This window comes from Protopterus annectens, chromosome 13.part0, assembly GCF_019279795.1.
Source record: "Protopterus annectens isolate FY-2018-M chromosome 13.part0, PAN1.0, whole genome shotgun sequence".
Classification (NCBI taxonomy): Eukaryota; Metazoa; Chordata; order Ceratodontiformes; family Protopteridae; genus Protopterus; species Protopterus annectens.
In genome coordinates, this window is record NC_056747.1 from 31,017,724 (window position 1) to 31,038,938 (window position 21,215).

At 42.4% G+C, this 21,215-nt stretch overlaps 1 protein-coding gene across 2 annotated transcripts in view; it reads left to right on the forward strand.

Moving 5' to 3' along the window:
* The window catches only part of STAP2 (signal transducing adaptor family member 2), a 1,003,160-nt gene that overhangs the window by 819,246 nt on the left and 162,699 nt on the right, over positions 1 to 21,215 (forward strand). For both annotated transcript variants that reach the window (XM_044090598.1, XM_044090599.1), the window contains one exon: positions 2,102 to 2,227. In XM_044090598.1, the coding sequence (XP_043946533.1) occupies positions 2,102 to 2,227 (126 nt within the window). The remainder of the gene's footprint in view (positions 1 to 2,101; positions 2,228 to 21,215) is intronic.

The window sequence follows — 21,215 nt, forward strand, 5'->3', positions numbered from 1 at the left end:
AGTCAAATCCCCACTGTTCAACACATGCAAGGTGCATGTGCATGTGTAAGCTGGAACTGTGAGACTACAGCTCTTTGAAGGAGGTAAGATGAGAGACATAACTTCGCCAGGAACTGAAAGTTGCAAAACTCATCTTTGTAAAAAGTCTTCTATCTCAGCAATTTGTTGACAGTTTTATAAGCTTCTTTCAGAGAATGAATAGTACATCAGTAGGATCAATATTTGTAAAATGCAGTGCAGAGCAGTCAATGACACATGATCTGCACACTCTCAAACTTGGCAGTTTTTTCAGGCGTTTCATTCTAAGTGAATGGAAGTGTAGTCTGGCAACAAATGGTAGGGCTACTTATTCTCACAATCTGTGCTCTCATAGTACATTATGGGACACATTTGGCTTTCCAAAGGGATAAGGATGTCAGCCTCCATGAAGGTAGACAAAGATTAAAAAAAAACCCCATAAAATCAATAATGAATACTTATTTTGCTTCTGGCAGCTCTGGGAGGTACACTAATTCATGGCAAGATAAAAAACATATGTTTTCTCATCATTTGCCTATAGTGCTCCTTGAAGTGATTTAAAGAAATGTTCTATGTTCATTTATGTGCATTTGTACTAAGCCATCGTTTTAACAAGCATCTACCAAAAGTAAAACTGTACTGCCTGTGTTGCAACTAAATCCTGTTGGAAAATAATTAGCAAAACATGAAAGCAGATATACAGACTGTCTAGAAAACAAAAACACATTTTGTAGGATCATAGGATCAGAGGAGGTTACTAGGCTAATGACCATAGGACCTACCAAGTTTTACCCTTATTTCCATGATCAGCACCTGTCACCCCCTGTCCAAGAGGGACATAGGTGGAACCCCTGGGGTGAATTTACCGTTATCTATCCAATCGTCCATATTGCTTTTTGAAGAGGGCTAATGAGGTGCTCTGCTTGACATCTAGTGAGAGTCTGTTCCAAAGGGGTGGTAACCTCTGGAAGACAAATTTGTCCCTCCAACAGGTTCTATTAATGTCACATACCAGGTTAAGGCCATCAGAGCGAGTAACCCATATACCATTTGGCTTACAGATATGCAGCATTTCCAATAAAACACAGAATAAAGTGACAGTAATTTCAGATGATCCTCATAGGCTAGATGCTGAATACCTTGAATTATCCTTGAGGAACCTTTGCTGGTCTCTCTAATTGCTGCAGGTGCTTGGAAAGGTACATACCAAAAAGGGCATTGTACTCCATTATTGGCCTGATGAGGGAAGAGTACAGGGAGGTTATAACTTTTTTTTTTTTGGAGGCAATGCCCTTACTTATGAGATGAGCAATATAGAATGCCACCGTGAGACATGCTGATCAAAGTTAAGGTTGCTGTCAACTTGTGTGGTCAGGTCTCTCATCACTAAGTGCGTACTTAAGAGTGCTGTTATTTGATGTGGTAGATAGCAGGAACATAACTCTTACTGAAAGGGATGATAATACATTTTTTTGCATTAAGTTTAAGGCCATGACTTTGGCACCAGATACTTGTTTGTGTAAGACCTTCTTGTAGGATGTTGACATTGTTTGGAGATTCTATGACCGCTCCCAGTTTGCAGTCATCAGCAAACTTTGTCAGCCACAGACCTTTAGTTTTAGCTTGCGCTTCAGAGGCAGGATAGTGGTAATTTTGATTTCACTGAAACAAAGATAATCACAAAATCTGTTTTATTTTTTTATTTATTTTTGAATATTTATCCTAATTTCATAATACAGAATGACTTCTAGTATTGTTACAGTATCAGAATGCCTTATGTATAGCCACCTCATTGCTTTCTGTAGGGGAAGCATAGATGTGTACATGTGAACACAGATTCAGTATGTCTAAAGATTAGAGCAGGAGTAGAGACTTCAAATAGTTTGAACTTTTATTTCAAAAATGCAAAGTCTCCTCAGTTTCAAAATCCCAAGCCCTTTAACTTCCAAAATGAAACCGAGAAACTAAACCCACTGAAGAGGAAATTGTGGTTTTTGGACTTTGAAGAGCACTGAAAATAATTTTCTTAAACTGCTTCCCTCCATCATTTGTATATATAAACACTTTATAATTTTATTTCCAGGTGATGTGACAAATACAATGACTTTGACCCTTGCTAACAAAAGCCCACGTCAGAATCATATTTCACATTTTAAAGAACCAGAACCAAAACCAGAACCTGTGGAGCAGGAGTATCTGAATGAGGAAGGTATGGCATGGAATTATTTAAACAATGGTGTATAGAATATGGTCATGTGACTAAATGTCACCACAAGTCATGATTTAGTGAATACTTCATGAATTTACCTCAGTACTAAAATTTGCGCATGGTAGCATCACATAACACATACTGTACAAATACAACACAACAAATCATCATATGTCCACTTTCAAAGTCAGTAGTTCTAAAGCGCTGCTGAAGCATATGCGCTTCATCTGTTTCCCCTAACTCTTAAGGTAAGAGATTCAGAGCTACATTAATTGCTCTAAATAGACAATGTAGCAGATTACATTGCCCTTTATTGTACCTTGTGTTCCATATAAGCATGCAGTAAAGCTTTGCATTATATTTTATTTATACGAGTGTAAGTGATTTATAGATCCTTTAAACATTCCTATGAAACTGGTTTCATGTAAGATAGATTAAGACTGATTCAGTGGAATTTTCTCAGAGTTTTGAACCCAGTGATATATCAAATATTTTGAAGGGGCAGAGAAACACAGTGTAAATAAAATCTGCTTAAACAGGTCAGACATTTGCAACTGTTGTATATTGTACAAGACAGAATGAGTGAAACTGTTCCTGGGAAATGCAACCCTCATGCCTAATCTAACATATATAAGAGTTCAGAAAACATGCCTCCTTTTAAAACAAGAAAGCTAGTTTTAAATGTAAATTATTTTTATCCTTCATTAACCAGGTAGATGGGCTGGTTCACAGACCCTTTTTATTCATGATCTGAGTCAAGTTGGCAGTAACAACACCCTATATAAGTAATGCACAGCATATTAAAGCTTTCAATTAAGACACTACAGAGAAAAAGTTCATATCTTTACATGAAATAATAAAGCTAATTTGAAAATGATATGGTTAAAGTTATTTTGAGGACTGTGTGGTTAAAGGGACACCTTACATGTTTAAAGTGCAAACAAAATACAACATTTGCCACTTTATTGTACAGCACATGAAAGGTGCATTCTGTAGCACTGGGTACATAATAAGCAGCTGGTATAGTTTGATATCCTGCTGTCACATGCTGCATCCTTATCCCAGGCTGGTACCATCTGTGAAGGCATTAAGCCTAAGCTACATAGTTGTGTTATACTTCCTCCCCAAACAAGATCACCTTCACTATAAATCAGCTGCCAGAACCTAAATTTTCTATCACATTATGTTCATAGGTGACTTTTTGGCTAATTGCCATGAAGGACCATTTTAAGCATAACTAATAACGTGCGGTCAGAAATAAAACTGTACCTTGTGTTTATGAGATGAAATCCTTAACCATTATGGAAAACCCACTCCCCCAAAATGAGAACAACATTTTTTTCGCCCCACTGCATCATCGAGACAAGTGTTGACTTGCTCAGACTTATTGCATTGGGCAGGAATTGAACCCGTGTCAACTTCCTGGAAGGTAGCTATGCTCAACACTATGCCACCAAGTTTTCCTTTGTCTGTATATGTGCAGTCAATGTTATGTTCTAGCGAAATCTGTTAGACTGTTTAGTACCTCCTCCTGTTTTTATTTATCAACTTCTACATTGTATTTATTTCCTGTTTTCCTTTTTATTTATATTGTGTTTTATATATATATATATATATATATATATATATATATATATATATATATATATATATATATATATATATATATATATATATTATATATGTATATATATATATATATATATATATATGGTTGTTTTCCTTTTTATTTATATTGTGTTTTATATATATATATATATATATATATATATATATATATGGTTGTTTTGCTTTTTTATTTATATTGTATTATATATGTGGTTGTTAATAAGCAGTCAACTAATACAATAAATAAATATATTCTAAAAGAATGCAAAATACACAAAAGATTTATGGGTGTAAAACCCAAATTCTTTCCATAGGGCTATCCTCTCTTTAGCAAGATGGACATATTTGATTCATTTGATACAAAAACCAAAGGCATTAGTAAGAAGTCGCAAAGTAAAATTGTTTTAAATATTCTCTTGCTTTTTTATACATTTGAAGGTTTTATTTTAGGTCACAGTATATTTTTATGATCTTAAGAGTGTTCTTTGTTTATTGATAATCATTTAAAACTATTTATTATATGTTTACTAGGCTAGAGCACTGATTGATATGGATCAATTTCAGGCAAAGCCTTGGGAATATAAGAAATGTAAACATGATCCAAGAGTGCAGCGGCAATCCCAGTAAGACCTAACCTATGTACTCAGGCTTATGATAAACAAAACCCTATGATTTAGAAGACAACATCTAGAGAGAACTGAAACTCAAAACCACTAACAAATGTATAAGGAACTTGTGGATAACTGGAGTGTAATAGTGTGATGAATATTTGTAATATAGTTTTAGGAAATACTATTTATGAAACAAGAACCAAGTTCCCTAATAGTGTGATGAATATTTGTAATATAGTTTTAGGAAATACTATTTATGAAACAAAAGCCAAGTTCCCTAATCCCGCATTGAAAATTGTCCATCTATTGCTCATACTGCATCCTCATATATTATATTTATCTGTTTCTTTGTGCTGACTTCAGTGATTCATATTAGCTGCCTAAGTTTCTACTGAATAGGTCTTCAAGTACTTAGCATGATTTTTTTATGAATAAAGTGTCCTGTGTCTTTTTTTTTTTTGATAGTTGATTAGTTAATTTATTTGATTATTTCAGTAGTTTAGTGAGTGTTATGTTTGGACTTACTAGTTTTATAGTTTAGTTATGTTATTTGTTTAATTTAGTTTACTAAATTTAGATATCTAGAATTCCATCCATTTTGCAGGTATTGCAATATTCTCATCATCTATTTTTGTTAATGTTTTCTTTATTTTATATTTTATTTTATCTTTTTCATTCTAAACATAATGGGCTGGATTGAAGAAGGCTTGCACGGAGTCTAGGAGTAGTGTAAGACATCAGACAGGCAATATGTCTGCCGAACGATTCAGCAATAGCTGGCAGGGGCGTGCATGAGAGCTCCTAAAACTACTCTTGCACGGACAGTGTTATGGTATGCAAATTACCTCATTTGCTGCTGAAATGTATGCAAATGAGGTAAATTTGTGATCCAGGAACCACTAACCTGTCCGTGGAAGAGCAGTGTTATTTGTAGAAATGTACTCTGTTGGTAACGGAGTACCATTCTGCAAATAGCTAAACGGAGCTATGACAGCTCCAAATAAAGGATGCATCAGTTGAGAAAGCATGCCAATGGCCAAATATAATGCCATTGGCATTGTTATAGGTTGAAAATTAATACAAATTAATTTTTATTTTTTTTCCCTTATCTCTGATGTTTAAGCATAGCGCAGCGCCACGCAAACGTGTGGTGCTTTAAAAAACAGAAAATAATTAAAAAATAGCCCAAACTAGGCATGTTTAATAAAAAGATTATTCTGCCATGCAGGTGAATGGCAAGCTGAAGACAACATGGCTACTGAGTAGTGGTTGCTAAGGGGGGAAGCTCAGTTTGAGAGATGTAACCAAACATTAGTAGGCAATCCTATGCAAATGAGGATGATAGTGAATCCCAATTTTCCCTGGTATGTGAGCCATGTCCCTAGAGTGTAAGTGTAGGAGTAGGGGAGTAGTAGAGTAGAAGATAGGTGACATCATGAGGGAGTATGTCTGAAAGACTGTAAGCTGATTGGAGCATAGTGGCTTGTGTTTGCCCTGAGTTGCTCAGGATTGCAAGAGACGTGTCTACAGTTGTCCTAGCTAAAAACAAGAAACCAAAGGTGTACGCCATGGATATATCTGAAATTTCTTGCAAACATGCTTGTGTGCCCGTGTGCACTTGTTTGCGCGGCACTGCCCCTTGTGGAAACAGAAAGGGAAAAGGAAGGAAAAGTAGTAGGAAGTTAACCAAGGAGAACTAGCAGAGCTGCCAGGTGAAATATATTAGAATCAGCCAATTACACAGGCAGTAGACTAGCCCAGCACTTTAAACTCTGCAGACACCGTTCCCCCATGTTTTTTCTCAAGAACTCTGCAACACTGCAGTATACAAAGAGTGAAATCTTAAAAAGCTTAAGTCAGACAAAATGTTAGGGGCTGATATTGCTATCATAAGCTAACATGTGCAAGATGCTGAAGGTGGTGATATTGCAAATGCTGCTGAGCAACCCACAGTGTGGAGACGGAGAAGAGTGTACAGACCCAGGGTAACCTACCAGGGGCTACATGAGCTGGAGATAGTGGAGCACTATAGAGTGGGCAGAGACCTCCTACAGCAAACTGTTGAACTGTGCCGGCCACGCCTCACACACAGAACCAACAGAGGGGAACCCATCCCAGTGGATACCAAGGTATGTGTTAACCTATGAATACTAGCTACAGGTACCTTCCAGAGACCAACTGGTGATATAATGGGGGTTTCACAGGCATCAGCATCCAAGGTACTGCACCAGTTCCTGGATGCCATGTCAGCACATATCGGTGAGGATGTTTATTTCCCCAGTTCCCGTGAGGCATTGGCCAGCAATATGCGTTTTTTCCACCAAATAGCAGAATACCCTGAGGAAGTGGGTGCAATAGACTGCACGCACATACACATCAAAGCACCAGCCGGTGAGTGGGGTAGGGTCTACATCAACCACAAAGGCTTCCCCTCCATCAACTGCCAGGTCATGTGCGATGCCCAGGGCATAATAATGAATGTGTGTGCTGGCTTCCCTGGAAGCTATCACGATTCTCACATCTGGCATCTGATGCAGCTGTACCAGAGATTTGCCAATGGGGACATCCCTGATGGTCACCTAGTGGGGGATGCTGGATACGCATTGGAGCCATGGCTGATGACACCCATCAGAAATGCACACACACCCGAACAAGAACTCCATAATGAGGCACACACACAAACAAGAAACATAATCGAGCATGTGTTTGGGATGCTCACGTCATGGTTCCGGTGCCTGAACACATCTGGTGGACCCTTGCAGTACTCACCAACTACATGTACCCAAATTGTCATGGTATGTCCCATGCTACACAATATTATTCTGTAAAAACTGCTGCAGCAGGAACAGCATGGGACAGGGCCAAACAGCCCCCCACCATTGCCAAGGCCTGCACAGACACAGCATGACTCAGAGGAGGAACAACCTGAGCCTGCCCCAGTAGGCAGAAGAAGGCATGCCCAGTATGCCTTGGCCTTGGCATAGAGGCAATGCATAGCACATACACTGACTCAGTAGGAACCCTGGAAATGACACCTCTCTCTGACTCGCACAAGCAATAAAAGGGATGCCTAACCTGACACTACCTGTTTTCAAACATGTATAGGGAGTATACTATGTGCATCTGACATAGGCAGCCCTGCAGCACCACCTGAGGCATGATTGCCTTATTTTAAGCAATATAAAGCAGTGCTAAGCACGTTTTACCACTGTTTAGCATATTTAAGCACAATTGCATGGAGCTGCACACTGCGCAAACTAGCGCAACGTTGGGCAAAGTCAGGCAAAGTCGAGCAAAGTCGGGTAAACACGCTCACACCTGCTTTACTGTTCCTTACCCAGTCAGGTCTGCCCAGCAGGAAAATAAAAAGCAGTGACAGGGCTCGAACTCAGGATACTGTGTACTATAGTCACAGTACTGAATCACCATGACAGCATTTCATTGGCACAGACACAGCAGGACAATTGTAGACCAACGCAAACCCAAACAAATGCTGTATCATGCCCTCTGAACTCCCCCCCAGGTCTATGCAGACAGATAACAGCAGGCCAGGCAGTGTGATGTGGGTTGGGTAGGCTATGAAGTCACAAACTAATATACGTGAAATTGGAAGCGAAGATCTGTAGTACAGTAGTATGCCTCAAGCCAGTAAGATAGGCAACAGTACAGATTGAAATGGAGTACATGACATAGCAGTGCAGGCCTAGCAAATGTGTATAAGTGTCAGGTGAGCCCCTCATCCTATGTACACCCACAGTAACAATCAGGTGTGCCCCCGGGTAGAAATGTACAAATAGCTGTCCCCCATGTATGTAGAAATGTTGATAAGTCTATGCAAAGTGACTCATGGAAGCCCTGCAGGCACAGCATGCTTCCTGTCGATTTACAACACAAAGGCGAGCACTGAAGTAAAAACCAACTTGATTTTTCACACACATGTAGTATATATGTCCATATTGGGCATGCTCACACATTTCAATTTAGCAAATTTCAGTCAGCAACATACTGAAAGGTCATACTGGGTGTGCTCACACACTTCAACAAATTTAGCAAATTTCAGTCAGCAACATACTGAAAGGTCATACTGGGCATGCTCACACACTTAAATAAATGAAGCAAATGTCAGTCAACAACATACTGAAAGGTCATACTGGGCATGCTCACGCACTTAGGCCATGTCTAAGTACAGCAGTGGGCCACACATATCTGGCAGTTGCAGTTCTTACCCCAGAAACTTGTCACTATTCACCAATCCTGCCTTGCGCACACAGTTATATGAAAACAGACCCATATAATATATTGGACTCCTGTCATAATCAAACTATGTACTACAAGTACTTAAGTTGTTCAAAGAAAGTGAAAATTCAAAGATCAATAAATCTCCAATCAGTATCATCAATAAACAATGAGCACTCCTAACATTATCTAATCCATGCTCTGGCAAAAATATTGTCAAAGAGTTCATAGAGAACCATGAAGCTTTATTTCGCTATGTCATAAATATCAATGAATATCAAAATAACACACCTGATACTCTTGTAATAGGTGACTCTATTGTCAGACACACTGACGTCCCACTCACCAGGCTGAACAAAGAGAAGGTCACAGTGAGCTGCCTGTCGGGCACTAGGATCCGCCACATAACGCAAGCACTCAGGTCACTCCAAAGCAAATACAAATATGACTCAGTCATCGTACATGCTGGTGTGAATGACCTGAGACATACCTCCCTGGACTACATGAAAAGAGACATAGAGGAGCTCTCTGATCATGTAGCCCAGGCTGGTATGACCCTGACCTTGAGCAGCATCTTACCCTCACCTAGAATGATGCCACAGTACAAAGACAAAATTATTGATTTTAACAATTGGCTAAAATTCTGGTGTCATTCAAAGGGGATCCAGTGTCTGTCAGCCTGGGAAGACATGCTCGACAAGCAACATTGCTTCACTAGGGACGGCTTGCACCTGTCACCACTGGGCTTTCGGATATTGGCAAAGGCTCTTGCCACCCCCATAGTGCCTTTTTTAGGCAAGGCTCAAAAGTCAAATCCACCTCCATAAACAGCACAAGGAACAATAAACTAAGGGTAATGCTGCTAAACACCAGAAGTCTTAACCTCAAGATGCACACACTCAAAGCTCTCCTCAGTATGGAGAACATCGATATCTGTGCAGTGACAGAAACCTGGTTCAAGGCTCCAGAGAGCACCCCAGCACTACCAGGTTATACCTCATATCATGCTTTTCGGCCCCAAAACCTGGACCAAACCACAAAAGGAGGGGGAGTTTCCATATTTATCAAGGATAGCCACACCTCCAGGTTAGTGGCATTGCACAAAGTATCGGAGATCATCCATGTGCAACTAACAGTGGGCAAGACTGCTTTTCAGTTTATAGCATCCTACAGACCACCCTCTCAAAGTCAGGAATCCCACTTGGCTTTCCTGAAAACATTGGAGAACATGAAGATCTCTCCGAACACCATTATATTGGGCAACTTCAACTACCCAAACATAGACTGGGAGCACTACTCAAGCCCCAGCACCTTAGCCCAAAGATTCCTGGAAATTATAAACTCAAATGCTATGGAACAACTAGTCACCACTCCCACAAGAGGGGATAACATACTAGACCTGATCATTACCAACATGGGTACTCTATGCTCCATACCAGAAGTATATCCCTCATTGGTAAGATCAGACCATAAATTAATTTCACTAGATATCCACATCCCGACCCCACCCCCAACCTAGAAAACCACAGAGAAAAACTTCTCACTTCTCAAAACCGAAGTGGAATCCTTCAAGGCCCCAGGACCAGTGGAAACTACGGCCCAAACTGCAGAATCCTATATAAACGCATTCTACGGACATCTCCAGGAATGCATGGATCATGCTATCCCAAACAAAACCAAGACCCAATCATCCAAAGGCAGGCGTCCAGTCTGGTGGACCCCAGCCATAAATAAACTGTACAACAGAAGGAGGAAGCTACTACATGATAGAGCAAAATCCCTAATAGGGAAGGCAGCTCTGATCAGTACTAGCAAAAAATTACGATCCCTAATAAAATCCTCCAAGGCCAGCTTCGAGAGAAAAATTGCACAGGACACTAAAGACAATCGTAAGGCTTTTTTCAGTTATGTTAGGAACCTGGGATGCAACTTCCAGACTTGTTCTGAGTTGATTCTAAATGACAAAAAATACACTGAACCCACAGACATCGCCAATATCCTGGCAGACAGGTTCAGTGCAAACTTCACCCCCCCCAAAAGAGCAAGTATCTATCCCGGCAGAGGGCTGCCTCCCAAACATCTCTGATGCTCAGGTGAAGGCTGCCCTCTCCAAAACAAAAAACACTGCTTCCATGGGACCAGATGGCGTCCCGGGTTGCGTCCTACATGAACTTCAAGAAGAACTAACCCCTCAAATAAAACAGCTGTACAATCTCAGCCTCACTACAGGATATGTGCGCACAGAATGGCGTACAGCAACAGTGGTCCCACTCCACAAAGGTGGAGCCTCTACGGACCCTGGAAACTATCGCCCCATAAGCCTGACTAGCCTAGTCTGCAAGGCTATAGAGAGGATCATCATGGAGCTCATAAACAAAGACATTGGGGACCTACAGACACTAGATCCTACCCAATTCGGCTTTGTCAAGGGCAGATCCTGCCTTTTGAACCTGGTCGACTTCTTTGAAACAGTCACCAAAGCCATAGATGAAGGGAAGGTAGTCCACACAGCCTATCTGGATCTAGCAAAGGCATTTGACACAATACCCCACTCGGGCATCATAGATAAGCTATCCAGCTTAAATATAAACCCCTATGTCACAAGATGGGTCGCAAACTGGCTCAAAGACAGAACCCACAGAGTGAGAGTTGCTGTAGCCATGTCAGACTCGAAACCGGTCACAAGTGGCGTCCCACAAGGTTCTGTCCTGGGACCACTCTTGTTCTGTATATACTTTTCCGAGGTACAGGCCAACGTGGGAGGACTATGGCTCACCAAGTTCGCAGATGACAGCAAACTGGGCGCCATAATCGACTCTCCAGCTGACACAAACATCCTTCAAAAAGGTCTCACAGAGACGGATAACTAGTGCCAGAGCCATGGTCTAAAGCTAAATGCCAAAAAGTGTATAGTCATACCCTTTGGCAAAAACAATGTGCCCACAAATTACCACATAGGCGGTAACCCATTAAGTACAGAGAAAGTAATTAGGGATCTGGGGACTTAAGTTGATAGCAATCTCTCCTTTGACAACCACATTGCCAAAGTGGTTAGAAAGACCTTCTACATAGCCCACCTCATCATGAAAGGATTCACATCTAGATCAAGAGAGGTAATCGTGCCCCTTTATTCATCCCTCATCAGGCCTATCATAGAATATAATGCCCCTTTTGGGATGTACCTTACCTGACACCTGCAGCAATTAGAAAGACCCCAAAAGTACTTCACCAAGAGGATCAAGGGACTCAAGCAGATGCCATATGCTGCACGGTTAAAAAACTTCAGCTCTACTTAGTTGCATACCGCCTACTTCGAGGCGATCTATGCCTGACATATAAAGCTATGTCCAATCCAGAATTAATGGACATGCGCCACCTCAGTAAATCTAAATCCCGTAGAGCCACATGCTCGAGGGACTTGAACCTCAGCACAGAAATAAATAGAACTTGCTGGAGGGAAAGATTCATAACTCAGAGGCTCCCTTCGCTCTGGAATAGAATTCCAATTCATGTTAGGCAGAGCACCTCACTGAATCTCTTCAAGAAGAATCTTGATGAGTGGATGGGGGATCGTAGGTTTGTCCCGGGGATTACTTCCGTGTCACTATTAGACAGAGGCACAGTAAACTAAACCTTAAAAAGGGCACAGTATACTCAAATGAAGTAAGCCAAACAAAATCGGGCTAGGCTTGTAATTGCCCCAGGGCAGATAGCCTACTATGAACCTATGAACCTATAAAATCAATAAAGAGCATTAGCAGCCTGAAATACATGCCATACATAGACCGTCTCAAAATGCTCCAGCTGTACTCTCTCGCATATCGCCTACTCAGGGGTGATCTCTGCCTAACATACAAAGCTATGTCAAACACAGAGCTGTTGGCCATGCTCCACATAAAACACTCATAATCCCTCTACTCTTCGGCCACAAAACCCAGAGTGAAATACAAAAGGAAGGGGTATATCCATTTACCTTATGGATACCCACACCTTCAAGTTAGTGGCACAGCATGAGGCCTTGGAGACCATGCAAGTGCAACTAACATTGGGCAAAGCTGCTTATCAGATTGTAGCCTGCTAGAGATCACCTACCTTGTCTCAGGAACCTCACTCAGTATTCCTGAGAACAGTGGAAAATATAAATGTCCTACAAAACACCATTATATGAGGAGATTACAACTACCCAAACATTGAGTGGGAGAATTACTTGTGTACAACTTCCTTTGCCCAATGTTTCCTAGAGTTTAAAAACTCAAATGCCCTGGAACAGCTGGTCACCATGCCCAATAGAGGTGACAACATACTGGACCTGATCATCACCAACATGGGGTACCAGTGTTCCACAACAGAGATAAACCCCTCGCTGGTAATATCAGATCATAAAGTAATCACACTGGACATCCACATCCCGCCCCCTCAGTCAAGGAAACTACTGTGAAGACATTTTCAAAAGCAAACTGCACACTTCCCAAGAGCAAAGTGGAAAGTTCCAAAGCCCCCTTGCTATAGGATAATGCTATACAATCTGCCAAATCATTTACAAGTGCATTCTATGAGCATCTACAGGGATGCATGGATTAAGACATCCCAAATAAAACCAAGACGCACTCCTCCAAAAATAAGAAACCAATCTGGTCGTTGCCCATAAATAAGCTATACAACAGAAGGAGGAAACAAACACATGATAGAGAATACTTCACAAAAGGAAAGGCATCACTGATCATTATTAGGAAGAAACAATGATTGCTCATAAAATAATCCAAGGCCGGTTTCTAAAGACAAATTGCCAAGGAATGTAAGAATAACAACCACAAAGCCTCTGTTAGCTATACCAAATATTTAGGTGGCAACTCTCAAATATGTTGTCAGCTACTGCAAAATGGCAAAAGATACACTGAACCAACTGACATTGCCCACATCCTGGCGGACAAGTTCAGTGCAAACTCCCCCCCATCACCCCCAAAAGGGCCTGTGTCCATCCCAGAAGAATGCAGAGCCCCAGACATGGACATGCAGGTAAAAACAGCCCTCTCCAAAGCTAAGAACACAGCATCAATGGGACTGGATGGTGTCCCAGGCTGTGGTTTACACCAGCCCCTAAAAGAACTACACCCTCACCTACATTCACCGTCCAGACTCAATCTTACCACAGACTATGTACCCAAAGAATGGCATACAGCAACAGTCATCCAGCTCCACAAAGGGGGTGCCACAACAGAACCTGGAAACTATTGCCCTATAGGCCTACTCAGCCTGGTCTGCAAAGCTATGGAGCAAATTATCAAGGAACCCATAAACAGAGACATTGGGAACCTCCAGACACTGGACTCTACCCAACTTGGCTTTGTTAAAGGCAGATCCTGCCTCCTAAACCTAGTTGACTTCTTTGAAACTGTTACCAAGGACATAGATGGAGGTGAAAGTAGTCCACACAGCCCACTGGGACCTCACTAAGGCCTTTTGACACCATTCCCCACTCTGGCATCATGGACATGCTTACCAGCTTGAACATTAACAGCTGTGTCACAGGATGGGTGGCCAACTGGCTCACAGATCAAACACACATGTTCACAGTTACGGGTGCCATGTCCGACTCTAAACCAGTCACAAATGGCATCCCACAGGTCTTGGTCCTGGGACCCCACCTGTTCAGTAGATACTGCTCAGAGGTACAGGCAAGCACGGGAGGAGTATGGCTGAACAAGTTTGCAGATGACTGCTAACTGTGGTCCATAATCGACTCTATGGCTGACACAGACATCCTCCAGAAGGGTCTTACAGAGACAGATACCTGGTGTCAAAACAATGCCCTCAAGGAGAATGCCAAAAAATGCATAGTCTTCCCTTTTGGATAAAACAAAGTGCACGCAAAGTACCACATAGGTGGTAATCCAGTATGTATGGAGAATGTAATTATGGCCCTGGGGACCCAGGTAGATAGTAAACTCTCCTTTGATGATCACATTGCCAAGGTGTTTAGAAATTCCTTCTATGTAGCCCACCTAATGTTACCCACTTTGTCTAGTCTGATGATGTCACCATCCTACAAATATACCTGTGGAAAGAAGAACTCCCAGTAATGTGTATAGTGTGTTGTGTAAATGCGTACTGCTCTAGTATCATAAAGTAGTTAGGTAGGGGTTTGAATCCTGCACTTGACAACTGTATGAGAGTGTGTGTGTATATCCCCTTGGAGAGGACCTACCTTTGTGGAGACTACTACAACACCTTAAAAGTTGTATACTTATCTTTGTCAAGTCTGATGATGTCACCATCCTACAAATATACCTGTGCAAAAAGAGAACTCCCAGTAATGTGTATAGCACATTGTGTTAATGCGCACTCCTCTTGTATCATAAAGTAATTAGGTAGGGGTTTGAATCCTGCACTTGCCAACTGTGTGAGAGTGTGTGTCTCCTTGGAGAAGAGCAACCTTTTTGAAGACTACTGAAACACCTTAAAAGTGGTATACTCATCTTTGTCAAGTCTGATGATGTCACCATCCTACAAATATACCTGTGGAAAGGACAGCACCCAGTAATGTGTATAGCACGTTGTGTAAATGCGTACTGCTGTAGTATCATAAAGTAGTTAGGTAGGGGTTTGCATCCTGCACTTGACAGTTGTATGGGAGTGTGTGCATGTGTATAATCTCCTTGGAGAGGAGCAACCTTTTTGAAGACTACTGAAACACCTTAAAAGTGGTATACTCATCTTTGTCAAGTCTGATGATGTCACCATCCTACAAATATACCTGTGGAAGGGAGAGCTCCCAGTAATGTGTATAGCACGTCATGTAAATGCGTACCGCTCTAGTATCATAAACTAGTTAGGTAGGGGTTTGAATCCTGCACGTGACAACTGTATGAGAGTGTGTGATTGTGTATCTCCTTGGAGAGGAGCAACCTTTTTGGAGACTACTCAACACCTTAAAATTGGTATACTTATCTTTGTCAAGTCTGATGATTTCACCATCCTACAAATATACCTGTGGAAAAGAAAGCTCCCAGTAATGTGTATAGCACATCGTGTAAATGCGTGCTCCTCTAGTATCATAAAGTAGTCAGGTAGGGGTTTGAATCCTACACTTGACAACTGTATGAGAATGTGTGTGTGTGTGTGTGTCTCCTTGGAGAGAAGCAACCTTTTTGAAGACTACTGAAACACCTTAAAAGTGGTATACTCATCTTTGTCAAGTCTGATGATGTCACCATCCTACAAATATACCTGTGCAAAGGAGCACTCCCAGTAATGTGTATAGCACGTTGTGTTAATGTGTACTGCTCTAGTATCATAAAGTAGTTAGGTAGGGGTTTGAATCCTGCACTTGGTGAGTGTGTGCTCTATGTGTGTGACACTGTTGATTAATGTCTTGTGGATTTTGCTTTTACTACTGTATGACATATCACAATGACAACAGTATGTGCATTGCACATGTCAGGTAGCTGTGTGGCAAATACATATACGTACATGTGACCTCAATTATTTCATAGGTGGGAACCCTGCTTTCTCCATGAACACATCTGTTATCTTTGCCAGAGTGTGCTGCCACTTTCCAGACCTTAGGTCACATCTGTATGCTTGTGACAAGCCCAGCCACTGCAGTGATCCCTGGCCTAGGTCATCCGTGTCACACACACTCATTACGGTTTCTATTGATTAGTGTGAGTGAGGGTTTATGTCTGAGGTATATTTCAGACCTGTTCAAACGCAGCAAAGTCTGTCAATGATGGCTATTCATTATAGGTGTACAACAACCTTTGTGGATATGCATGCAGACCCCTTATTGCTTATGTGATCCACCGAGGGATTTCAAAATACCTTTGGAAATGTGATTACCAAAGGAGAGATGACGTAACACTTGGCTGTATGTACACATGGGTACCTGTTCAACATGTTGGGGACTACTACCTATGTGGTACTGTGGGATACTATGTTTTGTAAAAGTGGATGACTATGCTTTAGTTGGCTTATAGCTTTACAGCATGGGTTTGACAACAGGTATCGGTCTGTATGATACCCTCCTGGAGGATGTGTGTGTCATCTGGAGAATGCATTATAGGCCACAGTATGCATTTACAGACATGGACGGACATATCCTTACTGTGTTTGCTTGTACCTAAGAAAGCTATATGCCAAACAGGAGTTGTCCCAGGAATGGGTGCAGGTGAATACCACTGGTTACTGCATAGTATAGTACCTAAAGGATCCAAATGTTACTGTGTGTCCTACATCTGTGTGTCAGTTGTCAAGACATCATCTAACGATTGTTTATGGTCAGGCTGTTGAGATTATGTATACTACCAGAATGCAAACCAATGACAGATAGTAACAGTATCACCCACAGCACAGGGTCAAACCATGTCATACATACATGTGTACTCAAGTTCCAAAATGTGTGTAGTACAATGCATACTGGCCACCAATAGAAACTATGGAGTGCTAACACTGTGTAATACAGGGCATTTCACCTTGCCCATGTGTCCACTATGCACGTACATGCAGACAGTGCACCTCCACCATGTTCACAAATGTGCACCTGCAAATCTGTGCTGCACAGATCCCACATGTACTGTCCACTCTCTAACACATGCTGCCAATACTACACACATCAGCCAAGTGGCACGTGGGTGGACAATACACTATTGGAATTAACACTGATGTAAACAATACTACGTTGACAATCATAGCTTTAGTGCATCAGGCCTGCTCAGCTACACCTTCAAGGATATCATTACACTTTACTGCTGACAACATGCTAACATTGCTATACTGTTATAAAGTCACCCTGTGCATCAGCACCATGTTAACCTATTCCTGCATCAATGTTACAGATGACAGGAGGTGGCACAGGTTTCATCATATGTACAGGGTGTGTTGTTGGTTTGCCAGAGGCCTACATTGAGCCATACAATTGACATGTATGTGTGTGTGTGAGGGCCAAGAGTACTGGTATGGGCCAATGTGGATGTAATGTGTGCAGGTATGTGTTAGCCCTAGGTGTCTAGTTTATGTGTGTGTGTCTGCATGCACACAGTTCCACCATGTGACTGCCATATACAGGGATTTGTGGGACAGCCTTAGACTGTACCTGCCAGGCTTTACAGATCACCATCTCTGGCCACGGATACGGTACCTGTGCCTGGCAGGGGTGCTACAGACAGTATCAGGTACTAAGCCAGACTGGGTACTATCCTCAGAGGTAGACATATGTACAATGGATCCAGGTCCCTGCTGGGACTGGCCAGAGCCACGTGCATGTGGTCTTCTAGGACGGTCAATGGACAGCCCACCCCCAACATTGCTGGGGCTGGTACTGGCACTACGGGAGTGGCTGTGACTTGATGGACGTCCACAGTGACTGCCAGTTGCTGATGTTGCTGGCATACATCCACTTTGATGTCTCAACTGTCCCACACTGTCCTGACACATGGACATGATATTGCGGAGGACATCTAATGTCTCACCCCAACGTCTATCAGTGACCTCAGTGTAATTATGGATGGCACCTGCTAGGTCACGGATACTGTCAATTACATTGGTGTTATGTGCCCTCTGTGCCCTTAGACCCTGTCTGGTGTACCGTTCCATACGTGCCAGTGCCTCCATGACAGCCTGAAACATGCATGAGGTTGTAAGACCTGTGGCACATCTGCCAGGGGCATGATGACCAGCAGTGCTACGACGAGAACCCCTGGACATCTGCTATGGCTGCTGTGTCTGGATGCATGTGCCATAGATACCACACTGTCCTGGCCATTGCTGACTGTACACTGTCCCTCAGCTAAGGGCATTGGTGATGATGGATGTATTGGCAGTATGACTGAGTGCATGGATGGGGAGGACACTTGTGTACTGTCGATTGGTGGCCCAACAACAGACCCTGGCAAACATGCCTGTGCCTCAACACACCTATCCTCATTATCACTATTTGTGTCAGTGACATCAGGTTCCCTGCTGCAGTGAACCAGCCCAACCTCAGCACCTGTGAGTGGAAGACAGGAAACACACTTTACGACCTATACATGATGTCAGAACATATGCACACATGCACACATGCACACATGAACACATGCGCATATGCATGCATGCACACAAATACACTCCTCACTAAAGCAGACACACACACACACACACACACACACACACACACACACACACACACACACACACACACACACACACCACCAGCAATCCAGAACATACTCAATAACAGTTGATGGTGGGGTACAGTATCACAAGCCAAACAGTCATATCACACATGTCAGCATGCAGGACATGTGTTGCTCAACAGCATGTAGTGCGAGTGTAGACAGTCCTTGCTACTAACAGTATACATGGCTTTGCATATGACTTTTCACAGCAAACATGCACAGCATGCATTATGTATAGGTGTGTTACATGTGTACATGGCCTACACCTTACCTATGACGTGCACATTTTATTTGCAACAATAAATGTAGAACACACTCACCAGCATGGGTCTGCTGCCTTGCTGTCACACCAGAGGGACCTACAAGGATATGAGACAGTTTGTCAGTGGCAACAACTGTGGCATTGCTACTGTGGGTTTGCAATCTTACAGTAGTACAACTGTTTACATTCACAGGCCTACAGATTATGTTCCAAATGATCAGTATTGCACAACACCAGGCCCCACATCTTCTAACTACACAGTACACATCTCACATATGCATGATCTACCAATAGAGGTAACAGTAGTCTACCTGCACGCTCCATGTGAACTTGCTGGGTGGCTCCAACCTCCATGACAATACATCTCTGCTGCTGTTGGTGTTGGCCAGTAGCCACCAGGCTCAGGAGCAGCTCCTCCACACTGGTGGGGGGGGGGGTGGATGGTAAAACCACCACCTGTAGCAAGCTGTTGTCTACAGACATCAGATGCACGCTGCTGGAGATGTCTAAGTAAATCACTGCAGTGATGGCGTACCTGCTCATATGTCCAGTTATGCATGCCTTTGTCATTTACCCTAAGGACAACATCTTGCCACAGTGCAGTCTGCTCATGCTGGTCCTGGCTGGTTCTTGAGAATAGCACTCTGTAGTGCTGGATCAGACTGCTTGTAATGATGCCGTCCTCAGCACTACTATTGCTCAGGTTGCGACAGTGGGCCATGATCCCTGGAAGACAATGAAACAATATGTCTGAGCAAGTCATATGGCACACTTAACATTATACAGTACAGATATCACTGAACTTCCATATATAGCAACCTATTAGCTGTCAGAAGATATACACTTTCAATACCACATATTAGTATTCACCCCACAACTGCCTGACAGTGCCTGGCACACACTGTATATTACACCATGTTCTGCACAGCAACAAAGTGAAATCACTATGTAAGACTATACAATAGTACATGGCACACTGTATGCGACACAATGCACCACCTAGCCACAGAAGGTATAGATCAAGCTAATGCATAACATAATATGTCCTCCATTGCAATGATTGTATAGTCCAGTTACAGTATTACCGTTATACCACACTACTTGTTGATGGCAAACCCCTGCCTAATATATGTGCACATTAATGAATATGGGTGGCATACTGCTGTACTAGACTATACATGTTGCTAGATACGCACTTATATCCTGTAACACACATATGACAGAGGGAATGTTACAGGCATACCCACACGCATATCAGACATACTTACAAGACACAAAGGTATGGCAACCCAGATGAGCTTTACATGTGTACCATACAGTACTGTGTGTCAGTACTTACAAAACCTTAAGCCTGAGGTATGTAATCTGTGAGGACTACAGGGAACACACAAAACAGTGGTTCCAAGCAATGTGGACATACACCATACTGTGCTGTTTAGGCCTACATCTTCAGGTAGTACTACTGTTCATACAGGAGTTGGATTCACCAGCAGTACCAATCAATAGGCATACATGTACTGCTTTAGCCTCCAATGGCACACCCCAGTCAACACCAAGGGACTACGTCAAACCGTATGCCATACTGCTTTTTCTGCCTAGCAATAGCATACACATCTTTTGCTGGGATCAAAGCTAGGACACAAAATACCATGTCAGAAACAGTTTCCCACTAAGCTATCCCACATTTACACAACTTTGATACATACACCAACACATTGACCATCACACTCAGTCATCCTCACATAGCATGTATTGTAACAAGTACATGTGGGTGTGTATAGGTTCATAGGTAGGTACTAGGCTATTGGCCCTAGGGCCTATAAAAGCCTAGCCAAATGGTATTCTGGCCTTTGCCACCCAAGGAAATTAATTTCCTGTGTCCCTGTCAAGCAGAGCCACAGAGGTGATCCCTGGGGTGTATTACCTATCTCCCATCCAATCATCAAGATTATTCCTGAAGAGTGCTACTGGGGAGCTTTGTTTGCTATAGATAGGTAGTTTGTTCCAGAATATGGGAAGTCTCTGAGATAGGAATCTATCCCTCCAGCATGTTCTGTTTATTGTGGTGACAAGGTTTAGGTCCCTAGAGCATGTAGCTCGGAGGGATTGTGATTTCT